The sequence below is a fragment of the Salminus brasiliensis genome, chromosome 16, assembly GCF_030463535.1.
Source record: "Salminus brasiliensis chromosome 16, fSalBra1.hap2, whole genome shotgun sequence".
Classification (NCBI taxonomy): domain Eukaryota; kingdom Metazoa; phylum Chordata; class Actinopteri; order Characiformes; family Bryconidae; genus Salminus; species Salminus brasiliensis.
In genome coordinates, this window is record NC_132893.1 from 25,537,097 (window position 1) to 25,557,538 (window position 20,442).

At 41.2% G+C, this 20,442-nt stretch overlaps 1 protein-coding gene across 2 annotated transcripts in view; it reads right to left on the minus strand.

Moving 5' to 3' along the window:
• Nucleotides 1-20,442, minus strand: part of megf10 (multiple EGF-like-domains 10) — a 68,098-nt gene that overhangs the window by 17,534 nt on the left and 30,122 nt on the right. For both annotated transcript variants that reach the window (XM_072658688.1, XM_072658687.1), the window contains exons 6-10: nt 8,493-8,739; nt 8,168-8,288; nt 7,798-7,934; nt 2,179-2,391; nt 378-552 (exon numbers count right to left, since the gene is read on the minus strand). In XM_072658688.1, coding sequence (XP_072514789.1) covers nt 378-552; nt 2,179-2,391; nt 7,798-7,934; nt 8,168-8,288; nt 8,493-8,739 — 893 coding nt within the window. The remainder of the gene's footprint in view (nt 1-377; nt 553-2,178; nt 2,392-7,797; nt 7,935-8,167; nt 8,289-8,492; nt 8,740-20,442) is intronic.

The following is a 20,442-nucleotide window of genomic DNA, read 5'->3' on the forward strand; positions in this document are numbered from 1 at the left end:
AACTAAAGTTAAAGTCACAATAGTTAAAACACCTTGTACACAATCAGCAAATCAGCAGGACACCTTGCTAACTGTGAAGCATGGATGTAGAGCTATAATGCTTTAGGACTGTGTTGCTGGCATTATTTCATGGGTGAGAGGGAAGAAGGGATTTCACAAAATACCAGCAAATCTGGAATGCAAAGATCAAACCAGCCACCAGCTGAAGCTGAAACGTTCTGACTCTATAAGGTGCCCAGATATTTGCATAGGCAAGTTTTTACAGCCTTCTAGCTTCCTGCTTACTAATCATTTTAAATGATACTAGAATCATTTACAAACCTGTCTATTATAGAAACCAAGTGTACTAGAGTTTGGTATTTTTGAATGGTGTTTACCTTAAAGCCTGGGGCACAGATACACTCCCCTGTCACACTGTGGCAGTCTGCACCGTTCTGGCACTGACACACCTGCCGGCACTCCTCACCGTAGAATCCAGGAGCACACGTCTCATTACAGTACACACCTGACCAACCGGGCTGACATGAGCACTCACCGGACACAGGATGACAACTGAGAGAGAGAACAAGAGAAATAATGATTGAGATGTTTAAGATATAAATGAAACATTCAGAGAGGCTAGATGTGTGGTGAATTCAATGGGGCAGAAGTACATGCAGGGCAAACATGGCATGAAGATTCCTAAGAAAAATTTTGAGATTTACCACAGTTTTACCACAATCAACACATGTAGGACTGCTGGATTTTAAAAATGGCTATATGTGTGTTGTATCCCAGTCAGCGAGCTTCACTATACATAATAAATAATAATTAACTGTGTAGTCATGTTGTTATATAGCCATAATTTTGTTGTCCGTGAGTTTGTTGTTACAAGCTGACTGTGGCCAGTACCTGTTGGTAAGGCAGCTGGCTGCACCTGAAACAGCAGCTCTATTGAGCCAGAGCAGGGCAGCTGTCTGCGCACACAACACATGCAGCCAGTCAGCTGTGCCAGCCTGTCTGATCGGTAGGCCAGAAACACAATGGGAAACTGTGTGTGTGGCTCTAAACACATAAACACATACGTTCACCCCCCACCCACTGTCATTAAACACCAACCTCCCCCCTGCACTTACACACCACACCAACTCTCTACTTTCTACACTTTCTCCCTCTCTCCCTCCCTCTCTTTCTTTCTCTCACTTACTCTCCCACTTACACTTTCACTCATTCACTCACATACAAACCACATGCTTACACATTCTAGCTTTTGACAGGGCCTGTCAAAAGTTTGGACACAAAGGTTTGCTCCAAAACAGTTTGCTTTTGAAGTTTCAATGGAAGTCTGTGGACAATGATCTTATTCCAAATCATTTAGAGCATTTCTATTGGTCTATTCATCATGAAAGTTAGTAAAAATGTGAAAAATGGGGATACTATAAAATGTTTGGGATAGTTACTACATATACAGTATTGTTATAGTACATATATTATATTCTACATTCTACAAAATATATATTTACAGTGCTTTACCTTTCTAAATTAGGTTAAACAGATGTATTATTAAACAATTTATTTTTTAATTGCTTATATGTACAGTTCTTCACCCCATACAAACACACTCTGCACCCTTACTGAATTACTAACTGGAACTGTGACCAACAGCTCAGTCACACTGCACCAACCAAAGATTTCTCTCCCCACTCACACTACACTTGAATTACAAACGTTTTGGCACTCTTAGTCCAATAACATATACTTTTCTAACTGATCATTCCTTCACATCCTCCATAGAAAACATACTTCTGTGCATTCTGAAGCATAATTACCACTCTTACTTACTTTTGCACTAGACTGTGTTTAATTAGAGAGTTAAAATGTTTACTCTCCAGCTAAATACATCATTTCCTTATATGTCTTTTGCCCAATACCGTAAAATAAATAAAATTGGAATAACCCAAGTTCATAGTAAGTGTCCACATTACTTTTTTACCACTTTCAATAAAGACATAAAAAAACAGTGTGTTCTTTTTTTACGCTGTATGTCCAGTAGTCTTATTTACGACTGAGTGTTAAAGTGTGTTCGGTGTCAGAGATGCTGTTACTGTAACACAACATGTTCATTAACATGCCATTTTTGAGTGTACAGAAATGTGACTTTATACAGATGGACTGGTCGCACTGTTCCGTCTACCTTACCTGCGTGTGTTTGGGCCATGGCAGGGGCAACTCTTGTCACACGTGAGGCCATAGACAGCCTGTGGGCAGATGCGTGTCTCACAGTTTTCACCCGTGTAGCCCGGCTCACACAGACACGCCCCACTGATGTGGTAGCACTTGGCTCCATTTTCGCAGCGACAGGTTTGGCTGCAGCTCACGCCGAACTTGCTAACCGGGCACTCGTCCTGACACCTGCCGAGACACACACACACACACCACTGACTGTCAGTTTGAAGAGCACTGATTGAGGGGAGTGTGCCACCACTGCTGAAGAGCTGATGCTAACCTTATGCTGCACACGCTTCGAAGTAAAGCAATGTTAAACCTTGTGCAAAGGCCATCAACTGCAGCCTTTTGCAGCACTGGGCCAGTAGTGGTCTTATTATATTCCAGTGCATCAGGAAATCTCTAATTTCATCACAATTTGGTACAATTCAAAATCCTTTTACAAAATGTACTGAACACAAAGCTATTTGTGGATTTTTACATTCAAAAACCTGATCATTTAATTTTGGCCATATTAATGAGTGCCTAGTGCATACAGAGTTATAACTGACTCTGACACTCCAAAATGAATGTCGTTGAAATGCAACATTTAAATATTTTACATTTTCACATCCCTGCTAATCACACCACCACAATATATCAGGCGTCTGTGTGAGGGCTGGAGCTCATCACTGCTCACTTGTTGATAGCTCTCTCCTCCAGATGAGCATTCCCTCTGGAAGTAATGCAGCTTTACTGAGATAGAGGAAACTGGTTTCACAAGGCTAGTGATAGAGGACACACTGGTTTTGATAAATGAGTGTGTCAGGGCTGAAAAATGCAGGCCGTGTCATTTGGATATGGCTATCTTCTCCATTAGCTGTGCAGATGGGCTCTGGCTAAGCTGTTCCCAAAGCTATGCTCCACATGACGGCCCCACACCCCCTGAAACGGACACACTTGTGTGGCAACACATGGAAACTGTCCAGCAGCACAGTGGTTTCCCCTAGCTTTGGGTTCCACACAGAATCTCACATATCTCCACATCCTGTAGACGTGGTCTACAGAGCTAGATTCATCAGAGAGGAGGCCATGATTTAGACCAGTGTCTGGTAACGGTACAGCCATACTGTCAAAGGGTTGAAAGAGTGCAGATGTTTCTATGCAGAAAACGCTAGGTTACTTGAGTAACCCTGGTTCTCGGGAGTGAGGTGTCTCACTATGGGAAACACCCCCCATGTGACCAACCATGGAAGTACCAATAGCACCATGTCTGGAAGCTGACAGACCAATCCAGGAAAGCAGGGACAGCATGAAGAGACTGCTTGGCCAGGGTAGAATGAGCAGGGGAACATTTTGCCAGCATAAAAAACCCTGGGCCTTCTGTTGGGTCCCCTTGGCGGTGGGCCAAGCAATGTGGAGCCTTTCAGTCGCTCATCGGTAGGTCTCCATGAGGTGACCAGAGAAGCAGCGCTAGGCGAGTCAGTTTAAACTGGAGCTCTCTCCTTGCTCTGGTTCTTGGATAAGGACTGTGTATCGACATCGTCAGAAGAAGAAGAAAAAAAAGGGATGGGGGACTCCACATCCATGATGTCCACCCCGGAAGGATGGAGGACACCCATGCAACTGATGCAGAGAGGGTGAGGATCCCTTCGCAGCAACCAAGGCACCACAAGCTACCATGCAGGATGAGCTGTGTCATGAAAGGCCGTGATAATAAAGCAAAGATCCACATCATGGACATTCTCTGACTCTGGGATCCATCCATCCTTCCCTCTACCGATGTATCTACCCACACAACATGGACAATATTTAAGCATTTGTGAACATTTCAGTGTTTGATACCCGTTTGCCTCAAATTATCAGGCAGTGCATTGTCTACGAAACTAGACTAAACGGTTCAGTTTTGCACTTTCCAGGTAGTCCTGCATTGAGTGAGGAAGCACTCAGCTAAGCATGTTGTTCAGCAGTCAAGACTGAAAACCTGACAAATTGTATTTGTCTGTTTGTTTAAATGTTGGTTATCTCTTGGCATTTCATATCTTTTACTTTACAGTCTTCTTACAGAAATGAAGAGGCTTGCAAAACAGTTTGAGTGTCCATTTTTTCCTTCAGCCCTGTGATTTGCCATTTTTCTCGTGGTTTTAAGGTGAAAATGTTTTCAAAGAAGTTTTCAACAGTAGGCAATAACAAAACTACATCAGGTATCCACAAGGGTTGCGTAGAATTATGTTGGACCATTGAATGACCAGTGTGGTGTGTGTGTGTTTTGGGTGTGTGTGTGCTGTTTTGGTATTGAGACATACATACTTTTGTACATACAATATCTGTCTTTCCACTCTCTTTCTTTTATCATCTTTTGTCATCTCTTTCCCCTACACACACTCTCTGATTCTGTAACTCTATCACTCACTCCCCTCCCTCTCTTTTACTCTCTAAAATTCTCTAGCTCTCTCTCCCCTCTTTTTTCTCAGAGAGAGGTACCTCTCTCTTACTCTCCCTCCAGTCTCCTTCCTTCGTTATCTCGTACAGTCTCTCTATGAAGTCTCTGTCTCTTTTACCCACTCTCTCCTCTCTCCCTCCACTCTCTAGCTTTCTCTCTCTATTTTCTCTTACCATTTTTTCTGTTGCCTACTTTCTGTCTGTCTCTACACACACACACACACATGTATGTCCCTCTTTGAGTCTGTGAGTTGATTATTCTCCAGCCCATAGGGTGTGGTGGGCTGGGGCCTGCTAGAGTTGGCCGGAAGCCCTCTGTGACGTCTGGCTTACCCAAAGCTCTTATTAACTCATAAAAATGCACTTGTGGCGCTATTCCTGTCGCTTCCTGGCCTGCTTAAGTATATGGTTTGAGCATGCTGATACTGGTAATTATGGGCACTGGGTTGTGCTACCCAGTCTTAAGCTCAATTCTGATGTAGGCCCCGATTTCTGCTCCCAATCAACTCAGTTTGGCCCCAATAGGCACTGTAGACCCTAAATGATATTACCTACACACTCTCTTTTAAAAGTTGGTTGTATTAAACTTAGTGGTTTACTACAACCATAAGAACTCAAAGTATGGTTTCTTTGCCCTGTTTGCCTTGGTGGAAAACATTGTGTGAATGGTTTGTAAAACTATATGCTAGATAAGAAAGTTTAAAACCAAAATGGGTTCCATTATCATTATCAAACAACCTGTTTTCAGTAGCATATAAAATGTCTGTGGACACCTACTATTTGAAGTTGCACCCATTGTTAGCCCCTGTAGAGAAGTACTACCAATAAGACCCTGCTAGACATGGGCTAGAGGGGTTTGAAGCCCTCCAGCACTAAGCTGTGGACCAGTGGAACCATGTTCTCTGGAATGACGGTGTGATCCGATCATCCGATACTTTTGGGATGGGTTGGGGAGTTGGGGCGAGGTGAGGTGGTGATCATTCAACATCCTGACTTCACTAACACTCCTGTTGCCGAATGCCATTAATCAAATTATTATCACAGCAATGATAATAATCCTATATGCCTACCCAAAGGCCTTTGTCACCTGGATGAGGTGTGTTGGATAAGGATTGGTTGCTAAACTCTGCAGGGTGGCAGACTGGTGCACCCCTGTATTAAGTAAAGTAATCCTATTACACTTTTAGTGCAGCAATAAGCCATTTGTACTGGACTACTTTTTTGAGGAACTACAGACTCAGACAGACCACTAGCCTGTCATTAACACACCAGTCCTCTACCTGCGTCTCATCTTCATCCCCAGCTCTGCTCTCCTCCAATCTCTGTGCTTCCTCTCTGCCCAGCTCACTTCCTTCCTGAGCGCAGGCTCTGGCCGCAGCTGTTTCTGGCACTGCGGTGTTGTCCTCCTGACCTACTGCTGAGCTCTTTCTGAATTCCACCACATCAGCCACTGAATCATTCACACAGAGATTTTATCCACGCTTTGCCTCCCTTTGTGTTCAGGTCACTTTAGAGTACAAGCCGTGAGCTGTCAGAAAAGGCTGCTTCAGGCTAAATAAGACTTTTGGACAGGTGGGGGGTCTTGTGGACTTGTGGAATGAGACTGATATGCTGTTACCATGGATCACATTAAGGAGCCTTGAGCACAGAATAAACCTGTCCGGTTCTCCTTCCGTGGACCACTTTCGGTTCTGTGGTACTGACCACTGCATCCTGGGAACACCACCCCCCCCCCCCCCCCCCCAGGGGCTAGTGCTTTGGATATCACAATTTGGCCCTTGACAAAGTGGCTCAGGATCTCAGAGTGGCTCAGCTGTGAAATGTGCTACCACTATGACCCAGAGGTTGCAAGTTCAAATCTCCCAAGCCATGCTGCTTTGCCATCAGCGGCCAGGAACTGAAAGAGCACAACTGGCTGCATGGGGAAGATGACGCACTCTCCCCTCATTACTCTTAAATGATGTTAGTTAGCACAGGCATTTGTTAGCTTGTGCAGTGTTTTCTCAGAGCATGTCGGCTGCCTGGCCATGCAGCATCAACAACAATTCAAAGGCTGATTGGTGTATATGCAGTGAGAACTTTCAAAATGTTCAAAATTTAAAAGAAATTATTTTGCCCTGCCAGAACCTTCTGAAAGTAAACAAGGCATATTTGTTGGTCCTTGTTTTTGTCTAGTTTTTCTACAAGGTCAGAACATTTGTGCCCTGAAAATGTATGAAAACAACCACAGAGAAAAACATGTGTATGCCTGGGTGTCATGTGGACTCTAATGGCTTCACACAGGCTCAGTGCTGGCTATGGTTCACAGCTGTGGAAGCCACAGTGTCACAGTGCATCGCCACAACCCAGATAAGGAAAAGGATTCAATCCATACTTTCTTTAGTCCTTTCCTCTCTTCTGTCTTCTTCTATTCAATTTTCTTCTCTCACTTCTTTCTTTTTTTCTTTTTTCTCTTTGCCTTTTTATCCTCATTCAGCAATCATTTTTGTATTTCTGTCCCCCAATATCACCTGTCTTCTTCTCTCTCCTTTCTTATCTTCCTTGTTTCACTGTTCCCTTTTTCTCTTCTCCTTTCCTTTACTCGTCCTCTTTCTCTTTCCCCCTTATTCTCCCTTTCTTCTTTTATAGTTTGCTTTTCTCTTCTCTGATCTCTTCCTTTCCATGTTCTCACGTACCCTTTATTTCCATTTAAGACTATCGAGAAGCTCCATACAGACCAGCAGAACATGGCTGAACATACTAATACATACACTATTAACGATGTAGTGAGTTGTTTGGGGATAATCCAAGCACAGTAGATTTGTATGTGTTTGCATGTCCTTACAGAGCCAATTAAGAACAGTTGACTTCACAGTTTAATTATCACGTGACCTCTATGTGGGTCATTTAACAATAGATCCTCCATCCATAAAAACCCCTAGCATGCTGTATCTGACCTAGTGTCCATACAGCCATCCAACTGACACTGTCAATATGCTCACATGATCAGTTCCCAAGGCCAAATCCAGCTTTGACAGACAAAATGCATGTTTTTGCAATAAAGCTCCAGTCAAGCATCATATTCTTTCAGTTATTTCCATTTAGTCATAACTGATCTTATTTAATGTCTTATTTAACCATTTGTGCAGAATCTGTAGAAAAAACAGAGCCAGGAGGGAAGTCATGTCTCACCTTTCTCCAGTGTAACCAGGGCTGCACAGACACTCTCCTGTGGATGAAGAGCAGGTACCTCCATTGTGACACTGACACTCCTGAGAGCAGTTCCTACCAAAGCGACCCTGAGGACAGGGCTGTCCACAAACCATTCCCTACAAACAAACAGAAACACAGACAGACAAATCACACAAATACATGTTTAGTAACAAAATCCATTGGGTTTTAAGGTGCAACAAAACAGAAGTTAAGGGGACTTAACTCATAATGGGACTACTTTTACAGGAGGCCATAAGCACAATAATCCCAGTACAGTTGGAGAGAAATAATAAGTAATTTGAAATGAGTTAATTTTTTGAATAACCACCCATAATAACTGCGTAATTACCATCCAGCCAGCAGGACAGGAGCATTCTCCGGTCACGTGGTGACATACTCCGCCGTTCTGACAGGGGCAGCGCTCCTCACACTGCTGCCCATGCTTGCCTGGAGGACACAGGTCTTCACAACTACAGGACACACAAACAGAGGTATAATGAGACCAAGAAAGGACATATGGATCCTTAATAAACACAAATAAAAACACTGTAAGGATAGCAGAAGTAGCCTTTAATAGCACATCCCATATTCTGCATGTCTTCTAAACATGTACAAATGTCTGCACAACATATAAATTATACTGTTGTCTCTCTATGTACGTTTAAGAAACTCACAACGCTCCAGTGTAGCCAGGGCTGCACGTGCACTCTCCTGTGATGTGATGGCAGGTGGCATTGTTCTGGCACAGGCATTTCTGCTGGCAGCTGTTTCCATAGGTGCCCGCCTCACAGCTCTCCTCACAGCGCCAGCCACGGTAGCCAGTGGTGCAGATACACGCGCCCGTGATGGGGTTACACAGAGCCACGTTCTTACACTGACACCGGTTACTGCAGTGAGGACCCCAGTGACTACTGTCACACGCTGCACAGAGAAGAAACACAGTTCATTCATTTGTTCTTTCACACGCATTAAACCTGAGATCTAAGTAGGGCAGGTTGCAGTTGTAGTTTTACTTGTGTTTATCTATATGTATTGCAAATGAACATAATACAGACATTAAACCCTAAATATAATAATATATATTATATATACTTGTTCATTCAAAGTGGATTCTAAATCAGTCAAATTAAATACCAATTAATTTATAATGGATCCTAAATAATTCATAGTAGTTACTGAACAATTAATAATGGATACTAAAGAAAAATTCATACTAATTTTTAAAAATTCATACTAATTACTGGATAATTCATAGTGAAACCTGAATAATTTATAAGATTTACTGAACAATGTATAAAATAAATAGTGGATAACTGAATTTATAGTAGTTACTAAATAATTAACAGTGGATACTGAATGCATAATAATGGTTACAGAATAATTCATAGTGGATACTGAATAATTCTTGATGGGTACTGAATAATTCAAAGTAGTTTCAGAAAAACTCATGGTAGTTACTGAATAATAGGTTTTAAAATAAAAAGCTTTTGGGGGTTAAACCTGACAGAACACAGTTGAACTTAAATGAAAGAGTTTGACAAAAATCAACAAACTAATCAACGACTCATGTTAGACAACCATAAACATACTATTTTCAGCATCATTTTGGCCTTTTCTTTAATGCTCCATCAACTGAACTAGCAACACACCACCCAAAGCCACAGCTCCACTGCGCTGATCTGATCGATCTACATTCAGCTGTAACCTCGCCCAGTACAGCAATGACGTTTCCACTCACAAACACACGGGAGAACCCCACACACACCACATGTTTATTCTAGTCCCCCCTTTCATTTCCTAAAGGCAGTTTCTCTGACATCAGTGTAGGAACAAACTGAATTAAGTCTAACCATTCATTAGGCCTCTGAGGTTTCAGGTTAAAAGACTGTGTGTTTTAGCAATTCAGTGCAATGGGGAGTCAGTTAAAGGGGTTAAAAGGACAGTTTCTGCCATCAATAAACACTGATGATGAAAGAGTGCACAAAGTAAGCTGACATTATAGACAACAGCATTTTGGACATGTTCTTTATCTTTTGACACCGTCAGAGATCAGTCAAGTCCAGGAGGGACAAATGGGTACTTTCACAGAAATAGACGGTGCCATTATTCTGTAGTCATTGTCATTCCCATATAGGAACTATAAAATGAATGGAAACTAAAAAAAGCTGCAGGTAAACAATAGTAAATTTGTGGGTTAAATACCTGCTGCTGTTAAGTTGCCACTGTTGGACCCTTGAGCAAGGCCCTTAACCTTCTCTCCTAAAGTGGGATATGTAAACCGAAGAATTTTTTTTATACAAATACATATGGGCAATTAGAATAATCGTATTATTATTATTATTCTCCTAAATGCCACTGGATTTAAGAGTCAAAACTACAACTTAAAACAGCTACACACTGAGGTTAACACTGCTACACACTGAAATGTCATCATAACTGGCAACATCAGCAAAATATCCCAATCAAAACAGCAACTGTTGTCAAAAGAGGCTGGTAAAGTTCCTTCGGCAGTATTACAGTACACTGTAAATAGCTGGTTATGTTAAAGTCAAGTAGGTTTCTGTATTGTGCTTATACTTAAACACTTCCACAGAAGAACAGAATTGCTCTCTTTGCATTTATCCCAGCTTGAAAAGCCAAGATCACAGTGCAAAGTCAGGAATGCTATGACATACCTGAAACAGAGAGGGTTTGGGCAGCTAACTGAAGAGGGTTATCAGGCCCACAACCCTGTGATCACTAATCCAGCGCTCTGCTTCTGTACTGTGATGTCTTTTAACTAGTAAACAACATTGTAATTTGAGGATCCAGTGAAATTTGAGAGAAGTTTGTTTACCACATGTCATGATAGCAGCAACTGTCAAAAATCCCTTTCATTTCTGTCATAAAGAAAATGAGCTTAGACCCATGGGTTCCAATATGGACAATATGTGGACTACAATGGTGCACAACAATAAAGGTTGGATAAGTGCCTGTAGCACATGACTTTTAAATCTTGTTGATTTATGTTATTAACTACAATGTTTATTTTGTATTTGTGAAGAAAACCACACTGTTGGGATAGACTGGGTGTAGTTTGCATGTTATGTGCTAAAGTTAGCATTAGCATGGTGGCACATACATTTTTTAAACGTAGCATGGATCTGTAAAATCTCAGCTCTAAACCAAAGGTCACCCAACCACCCTTATCTCCAGTCCTAATTGACCCCACTTTATCTTAGTAATCAAAGCCTTCATATATTCTTCTTTAAATACACAAATTCTGCAGGAAGGCCAATCACCAGAAGGAGGATTGGTAACCACTGTCCAAGCTGTTCTTGCTGGGACAGAAAACATGATCCCCATTGATCACAACTACAGCTGTCTAATTAGGTCGATTAAAATGAATCGCTCCATCTCAACCTTTGGCAAAGTCATTCAAAAGCTTTAGCAGGCAGAGTATGATGGATGCATGTGGAGATGCATGCGTGCCAGCCTAATAAAGCTCATTACAAAGCCCTATCCAACCCGTAACACGCACATACACTCCACACTGAGCAGAGCAGAGTAGGTTGGCATCACTGACCACACACATTTCAACTGCCCTGATTAAAGCAGGTTCGATGATGATGAGAGGACGTGACTGCTCACCACAAGTGGTAAAATCTTCCATAAATCCGACTCAAGAGGCAAAGCCTGTGATTGACGTCTTCGCACGTCCTAGTGTATTTAACATATGTGGTGATGTCACAAGCCACTGAGGTTAAATGACCCCAAAAAGACCGTTTTCACCCCTCCCTCTTCTCACATTTGCCGCCTTTGCTGACATGCCCTGATCCTTAGCTTCGTTTTACGAGCCGAGTTAAACATGGAAGTGAAGTGTCGCTGAGGAAAACGAGCAGCTGTCCAGTCCTCTGGACTATTTACAGGGCAGTAAAAGTTCAGTCAAAGCATGAGAAAACACACACAAAGAGTTTGATCAACCTAGAAAATATGTCTTTGGTCATTATCAACAAAGACAATCATTTTGCAATAAAGCTAAATACAATTGTGTATAAACATAAAATTATAAGGCTGTAGACAGAACAACATATTGCCTGTTCTTCATCAGAAATGTCTACCTGGCAGTGAATCTAAAAGCATTCACATTAAAGTCAAAAGGCTACCTTTCCACATCAGAAGTCCTCAAGGCTAGTCAAGAAGTCTCTAAGTGGCAACAATCAGTCATAGAAAGCTACTAAACCTCTGAACAAAATGCATTAGAAGTCCAGAAGATGCTTTCTGCTGGGGTTTACTTCTTAAACCCTGTATGTAGAAAATACAAGAAATACATAAAATTTGGTAATGTAACAAATCTAAAAGATAAAGTAGTTTAGCTGTATCTCTATTTTTTTAATATTTTTAATTATTTTCTAGTTTTTACCCTATTAGTCCATGTCCCTGGTCATATAACAAACAGGGGCTCAGGTGAATGAGTTTTTGGATGTTAAGTGTCCCAAAAGTAACTGGAATCTGTTGCAAATCCTTTGAGGTCAATGACTGTTAAAACTTTGGAACTCACAGTCATAACACTACCTTCACCATGCTTGACAGATAAGTTAGTTTTCTTTGGACTGTAAAAAGTTCCTTCCCTTCTCCATATTCCTGATCTAAAGATGTTGTTCCACACCTGATGTTTTAGATGTTGAAACTCTTACACCTTCCTTGGTTTTACTCCCTGAAGTAAGCCAATTCTGAACATAATGGGCCCAAGATACATTTTCATTACATGCAAAATGCAATTAAAGCACAAACGACCAGACTAACCTGTGTCACTGTGTTACTTTCTGCAAAGAAAAGCATCATGGGACTAAACAAGCTGCAAAAACAACTAAACATAAGCCTTCCCTCTGTTTTCTATGAGAATGCATCACAGTGTTCCATGTCCCATTAGCTGGCATTGTGCAAAGCGTGCGTTAGTGCTTTCTGGCCGTGGTGAAAAGTCCACAGCATTTCCGCAGGGCAACAACAGAGCGGTTCTGAAGGGCCTGCATGGACAAAAAAACCTTCTCTTATTCAGAGAGCTACGTTTCTGAGACCTGACCTACTTAAAGCAGTGGACCTGGAGGCCTCACCATGCTTTCGCCTGCACACCAACACCCTCCCCCATTACCCCCTATTGTCCCACTCAATAAGACACTAAATGCCCTAGAGAGGAAAGAACCACTAAGAATAAGCTTCAGGATCAGAGACAGGAATTAGTCTGGTTCTGCAAGTATCCTTGAAAATGACTCAGTACAGTATGATGCATATTCTTGTGGTTGATCTGCTAATTGTACTGCCATTTTGCTTTCTACAATAAGTCAAATACTTTCTTCTTAGAATCTGATACACTGTAAATGACAGTTCTCCCTCAGTGTATTCTCCAAACCTGAGTTTTTAGTCAATCTGAAAAATTGAAGGACATGATCAGAATATGATCAGAAAACCTAGCTAAGACTGTCGCCTGAAGTATACTTCTTCAGTTTTATCTAAAAGGCTGACTTTATCTAAAAGGCTACATTTAATGGGCCTTTCCTCTCACATGTGAATTAAATCATGTAAACTCATAACACAACCTTCACCATGTTTGACAGATGAGTATGCTTTGGATCATGCACAGTTTTTTCCCCTCTCCATTTTCTTAGAGGGGCTCAGCAGGTGTTGACACTATGGCCCAAAGATCATGAGTTCTAATCTTGGATTGTGCTATTTTGCCATCAGCAGCTAGATTCTGAGAAAGCATAATTGGCCACGCTCTCCTTGGGTGCTTTCCTCCAAGCATTTTAGCTGCCTATGAAAAAAGGTGGTTGTTGACATCACATTTACGGGAGGAGGCATGTGCTTGTACTCTTTTCGGTGGCCTTATAAAATGTTTTTGGCTCACATATTGTGATAAACTCTGCATTTTTGCTTTACTTTAAACCTTCTCATGACTGTTGACTTTGACACGAATACATGTTCCTTGATTTTGGAGCACTCTGGGAGTTTTGGGCTGGAGTTTGGGTGGCTTCTGCTTTGTGGTAGTTAGCTAGACCCCCCTCTGATATGTGAAGTCAGGAATGATAGATGACATATAATTTTTGTTATTTAAAAACTCCACTTCAAGACTTACACATGCCAGTAATTGTAAGATGACATAAGATGCTTTACAATGTAAATGAACCATTTTGACATAAAATGCTTTAAAGTGAAGTGACAGGCAATTGTTCCTTTTATAACACTGCTATGAAGCATCAATCCAAATAATAAACTGCTTAAACCATAGCAGTTTTACCTAATTTCTTTATTGAAAGGCCTATATTGCTACTTACATTTACATTTATGGCATTTTAGCAGATGCTCTTATCCAGAGCGACTTACAAGGTTACTCGTATTACACAGGTGGGCTAATGTAGTGTTAGGAGTCTGGCCCAAGGACTCTTATTGGTGTAGCGCAGCATAGTCACCCAGAAAGAACTATATGTTTCTATAAATGTGGTTTCACACATCTTATATGCACTCCCTGTAAACTGAACAGATCTTTAACATTCACACTGTGGGAGATCTAGAAGACTGACACTTGACACTTTCTCATGTTCTAAATCAGTCTAAATTCAGAAACACTGCCATACAAATAAATAAATAAGCAGCTTTAATTTTCATGTTGATTCAACTTATCTACTCTATAAAAAAGCCCTGCTCAACATCAGTGAAACTTCCAAAACCCAGATAAAACCTTCTTAGTGAGCATTATTATTTATGTCCAAGACCAGGCTTAATCCATGACCCCTAGTGTGTCTAAATAGATCTGCAGTGGACGAACTGGTGGTTACATCTGTTTCACATAATGCCCCATTCACCAGCCTTCAGTTTCATTGAGATGTTTACACAAAGGGCCAGATGTACGTATGAGTGCAGGCACACTACAAAATGGGCCTTGATGCAACAGTGACATGTCCTCACAATGCATCTGTAATTAAGGCTTGGTTTACTAAGGCTGTAGCAAAGGGTTCAAAAGACGCAATGAAATATCATGAGATGAAACCACAAATGAACATCAGGAGGCGCTGGTAAACTAAGGTTAATATATTAACTGTTTTCCACCAAAACATTCTGCAGGGCTGTTATTGTACCCTGGCTCAAACAACAGAATTTGGGAAGCAAGTGCATATTGTGACCACATCTGAGAGCCGCAAAAGTGTGGTTCTGTGTATAATAGGGGAGTAACGGTACATGTGCTCATATCGACCATCACAATAGAGGGGTTTGTTACACACAGTTGCAGAGAGAATACACGGTAAATGCTGTTAGGGTAATTACGGTTATTTCACAACCTTGCGTGCCACCTGGAAACCTTAAGCTATGAGCCACTGGATTTACATGGTATTGTGGAAACTGTATTCCCACAATAAATTTAGGAGTATTGCTATGGTAACACTATTCTTGTTTGCCCCCACCATGCCTCTAGCTTATTTCTCTCATCTCTCTCTGCCGCGTGTAAAGAATTTTTATCTCTCTGTATTCTTCATCTCTCACTGTTCTTACCTTTGAAACAACTTAAATAAACTAGTAGTTCACTGAAAGTCTGGCTTTAACATCTTATTTCAACTCATGAAATCATGGTGGATTCGGATGAGGACGATGTGTGTGAGGAAACACATTGAACATGCTAACATTTTTACTTTACTGCTTAATCTGTGACTTTTGTGTGCAGTTCCACCCTTAGTAGATAAATATTCCTTCAGCATGTTGAGGCTTATGCCTTGGTCTAGGTGTTATGACTGCTGTCATTGTTAACGAAAGTCTCACAGAGATGTACTTTGGACACGCTATTGCAAATTTTCGTTTAGTTCTGAAATCCAGAAAAATCCACACAAAATTGTCAACTGCTGGTTGCTCAAACATTAGGGGTGTAACAATATGTGTATTTGTACCAAACCATCATAGCATCACGCTTTGATGCATGTGATGTTGATGCACAGAGAATACACTGTATACTATAGCGTGTACAAGCGTGAGATTGATGATAATACTAATGGCGTAATACAAAACCACCAATGCAAATTTCACAAAAACAAGCAACCTTAAACTGTAAGCTATTAGATACTACAGCTTGGCTTTGCACTGTATTTATGGGACTTGTAGTGGAGTTATGAGCAATAATTATTAGTTATTGCAGCCCCCCCCCTTAGCTGCATATTAAATATCTCTGTCCATTTCTGTGTTTTCTACCTATGCATGAGGAACATTGCATACTGACATTGGGGTTTGGCTTGTGGGCCAGTTTTGAACATAACATACAGGCAGTCTGAAAGTCTGAAAGGCTTAGAAGTGCAGGCCCTGAGACTCAGGGTAATTAGCGGGGAATAGAAAACAGAAAAAACCCTGCAGCAGCTGACCAAAGAGAAACGTAATCCTGAAACTATCATAATCAGGGTAAGACAATAAGGCAACAGCAAAACAAAGTTGTTAAGTCCCAAACTCAAAGCATAATCCATCAAAAGATCAACAGTACGCTTGCTTAAGGAGGCATTTATTCCAGTTTCAATCTGCAGTCTTTTGCTGACCTTTACAAATCCGAGTGTGCCGAATGACGATTGTGGAAAAGTGTCAGTTACTGAAGGAAAAACAGTGCACGTAACCGATGCTGCCAGTTGTTGAGGCCCAGTTGGACTAAGTCTCTGTACATTCTTCACACCGACACTGCCAGACATAGTCTTTCACACACACAAGGCTAAAGATGACCCCAATTTTAACAGGAATACAGAGCGCATAAAACAGCCAAACAGAGAATGAACAATTGGTGCATGGCCTAAACAGCATTGACTGGATCACAGTTTAGCTTTTCTTCATTCCTTCTAAATATTCTAAGGCTGAAATATCTTGTGTGTGAATATTTGAGTCACTCGGTCATACTTTGTCATCCTGTCAGTTCAGCCACAGCATTTATAACACTATACTTAATTCACTTGTGCCGGAGCTGTGACAAGAGTCATGCTTTTTAAAAGATGTTTCAGGGAAATATCAGAAGCATGGATGATAAATGCTGCCATTTCATCTGTGCTGTTTTAAAGGCCACTCTAAAATTGGAACAGTTCAGATGTGAACTTGTAGACTGACATTCTCCTACAGAGTTTTCTGGTAAAGAGCAGAGTTTTTGATTCCAACTATTAAGGCAAGTGACCAAGGCCCTGAAACAGCAGAACAACCCAACAGCATGACACTACCATCACCATGTTTGACTGCTGATACAATGTTTTTATTGTGGGATGCTGTGTTAGAATTACACCAGATATAATAGATATGATATCCCTCTCTTGCAAAACGTTCCACTTTCAAACTGCTTGTCCACACAACACTACTGCAAAAACAAGGTTATCAAGGAGAGGTTGCAGTGGATACTAAGGGTGGAATCAAGAGGGCTTCCCTTGTCTAAGGCAGACAATGGCAATGCATTTTCTTAGATGTTTGGATTCTTCTGGAGGAATTTTGGCGGGCCGGCCATTTTTGGGAAGATACACACTTGTTTCAAACTTTCCTTGGAGAAGGTTTCTCTCACTGTGGTTCAGAGAAACTTAGAAATGGCATTGAAATGAGCCTTAGAAATGGCGTTGAATCCATTTCCAGACAGATGTATTTTAAAACCTTTTTGTTGAATTTCTTTTGATCGCAACATACAAAATGATGAAAAATTTAAAATTCAATGAAGAATTACTTTATATTAAAAAAATATATAATTGAAAAAAATGGTAAATTGTACAGAACTACACTCAAGGTTCTTAGGGAGTTCCAAAGAAGGTTTTTATGTTAAATAAATGTCAGACCAAAGTGTTGTTGGGCCAGTAGCAGGTGGTTTCTCTGTATCCTCTGGCTTTCTCCCTATGGTATCAAATGATCTCAGACATGCAAAAGCATACATAGACTAATTCTTTCCTTACACTACAAACCCAGTTGTTGCTCCTTAGTAGACCCCCAAAAGTGCTTTATTTTTCATTGAGGGGAGCTTAAAATAAGCCTAATGCAGCATAGAATCACACCCAGACTGGGTGTGAAAGCAATGGTGAACAACTGTCTCATAACAAAGTGGACACTTTAAGACAGCACTTACAGACAGATATGGAGTTTCAGCAGCCCCTTCAAGAAGGTAATAGTGCTTTTATTTCCAGTGGATAGGCCAGAGAGTGGACAGACGTTGAAACCTAAACCTCAACAACAGCTGCTGATGATTAATCTAAAGGCATTACTTTAAATGAATGCAGCCGTTTGTGATTGAAACTATAGAATTGTTTCGCTAATGCTAAAGTATCGCTACATCCTTTTAGCGGAAAATCCCACCAGGATTTGTTAAATTTGAGAACAGCATGTCAATCTAAATGGGCAATTAATTTAAAGGTCTCAATGTGATTGTGTGTTTTTTTATTTGCGGTTATCATGCAAGTGCGCCCCAGAGTTAAAAAATCACAAGTCCAGAGCCCTGAGGTCATTTCCTACATTTCCACCCATGTCCCTCCCCTCTGCATGCTTTGTCCTTTGTGTGTGTGAAGAAAGCGTTTTTCTCCTTCATCATTACTTAAACCTGATAAAAATCCACTAGACACATTGTTAGACTCCTTTGACCTGAAACTGAAAGGCTACCCGGTTTAAATCAGTCTCGGGATTCTGAGCATCTTTAGAGGAAATGAATGTCATGTTAGCGTGGATCCAGGGGGTTCCTTCACAAGACCCCCTTTAGAGAGAGGGGATCAGAGTTTGCCCCTGAGCCACTGAGCTAAGACTGCTGCTCAAAGAACAAATGGATTCTCAGAAATACCCGGAAACACAGTGGGGCTTTACTGACAATCCTTAACTATCTGCGCCTTATACTGAACACCCTGTACAAATGACGGGTCCACTCTCCACCCCCACGTTCATCCTTTTATAGTTGCTGTTGCCAGGTTGGTTAGCTTTACAGTTAGTTGGTAAGTTTTACAGAAGACTGACACTGGCTACAGAAGACAGGATTGGTTGACATGGTTGTCCATCCACACTAAATAAAATATTTTAATTTAATTATTTAATGTTGTTTGGCATCTTTCTGCACTTGAAATCCCTTATGCTTACAGTTAAAAGTGATGCTTTGATATCCCTCTGGCTAGATGGGGCAGTAGTTGTGCTCTTCTGTTGCTGTCCCTGTAATTGACCTATATTTGCCCCGCCCACAAATAAGCTCTTGCACAGGATCTTGCATAAAATATAGTACATTCGGGTGGATATGATGTACAATCTATAAATTTAGTATTTTTTTTCAGCATGGAAAGACAGACACAACAACCAACCAGGTTTGAGGCCGAGCGTCCGTCACACTCAACAAGAACAAAACGACACTGAGAACAATGAGATGCCTGAGGTGTCTTTCCAGTGAGGAATATTGATCTCTGGGACTGGGTCAGTCCATGTTTATTACAGTGATTAACTGACGTGTCCCCTCCAGTACCCTCACAGTAATCAGACTGAGGGGAGGAGAAGTATGAAAACAAACACTCTGGTACCAACCAATCAGGCTAGACTAATCAGACTCTGGGAGCAGTCTTTACATTCCCATTAACTGTGAATACAGCGTGTCTTAACTACGCTGTTATTACCGCTAACCGATCATGTAAAATAAATACTGTTAACCACACCTTTGACTTCTAACACCATTGTAAGCTGCACACATAACTGTAGTGCAATATGCTAAGCTAGCGAGTCTTTTCATGTGGGTATGTATCCCCTTACCTCTGCCTTTCTAACAGAATCCGAGACCAGTGCTTTCAGAGCTCGTTTAATCGCTTTGTCCAGACTGACTAGCCAAACTTGTTTAACTCCTGAGGGACAGCAATGAGACTGCAGACATAACAATGACCTCTTTAGAAAGACCCTGAAATATAAGACAAGCAGATGGCAGACTCCCCAGCTGATTCATATGAGATGCCATTAACCCTACACAGTCAACACACCTGGCAAGAGGGGGCACAGAGATCAGGCTGCGGCTCAGAGGGCGCGTGAGCTCATAAAAGAAGATCAATAAAGAAGTTCAAATTCACAAAGGAAGACAAACACAATGATGCCTCCACTGCCTGAAGCTCACCTTGCCTAATGGCTTAACAACTTTAAGCCTTTAAACATTGGGCTTATTAATGAGGAATTCAATAGCAAGTCCATTCAGATAGTATTCCTAGCTAGTGTGAATAGGCTAGGAATAGTAGCCTAGAGTCCAATAGCACCTCTAAGCTTAGATACTTTCAAATGCAAATGTCAGTACTAATACCCACATACGAAGATGCCCAATACCCAACAGCTAGATACAAACAATACCCTTTTTTTATTGAGTATTAATACACTGTATATACTCAAACCCCTCCACTACCCCACAGGAGAAAACACAGCTAACATTACAGTGTAAGTGTGTGCTTATTTATTCAATCTAAATGTAATTCAGATTTATTTTAATATACAACAAATGTTGTCACAAAGCAGCTTCACAAAGCTTTGGGTGCGAGCCTTGTGAGCAAGCTAGGGGCGACAGCAGAATGGAAAAACTCAAGTTCAGAAGTTCAGAATCAGAAGTTCAGAATCAGATTTATTGGAAAATGGAAAAACACCCTCAGAACCCTCAGAAGAGGAAGA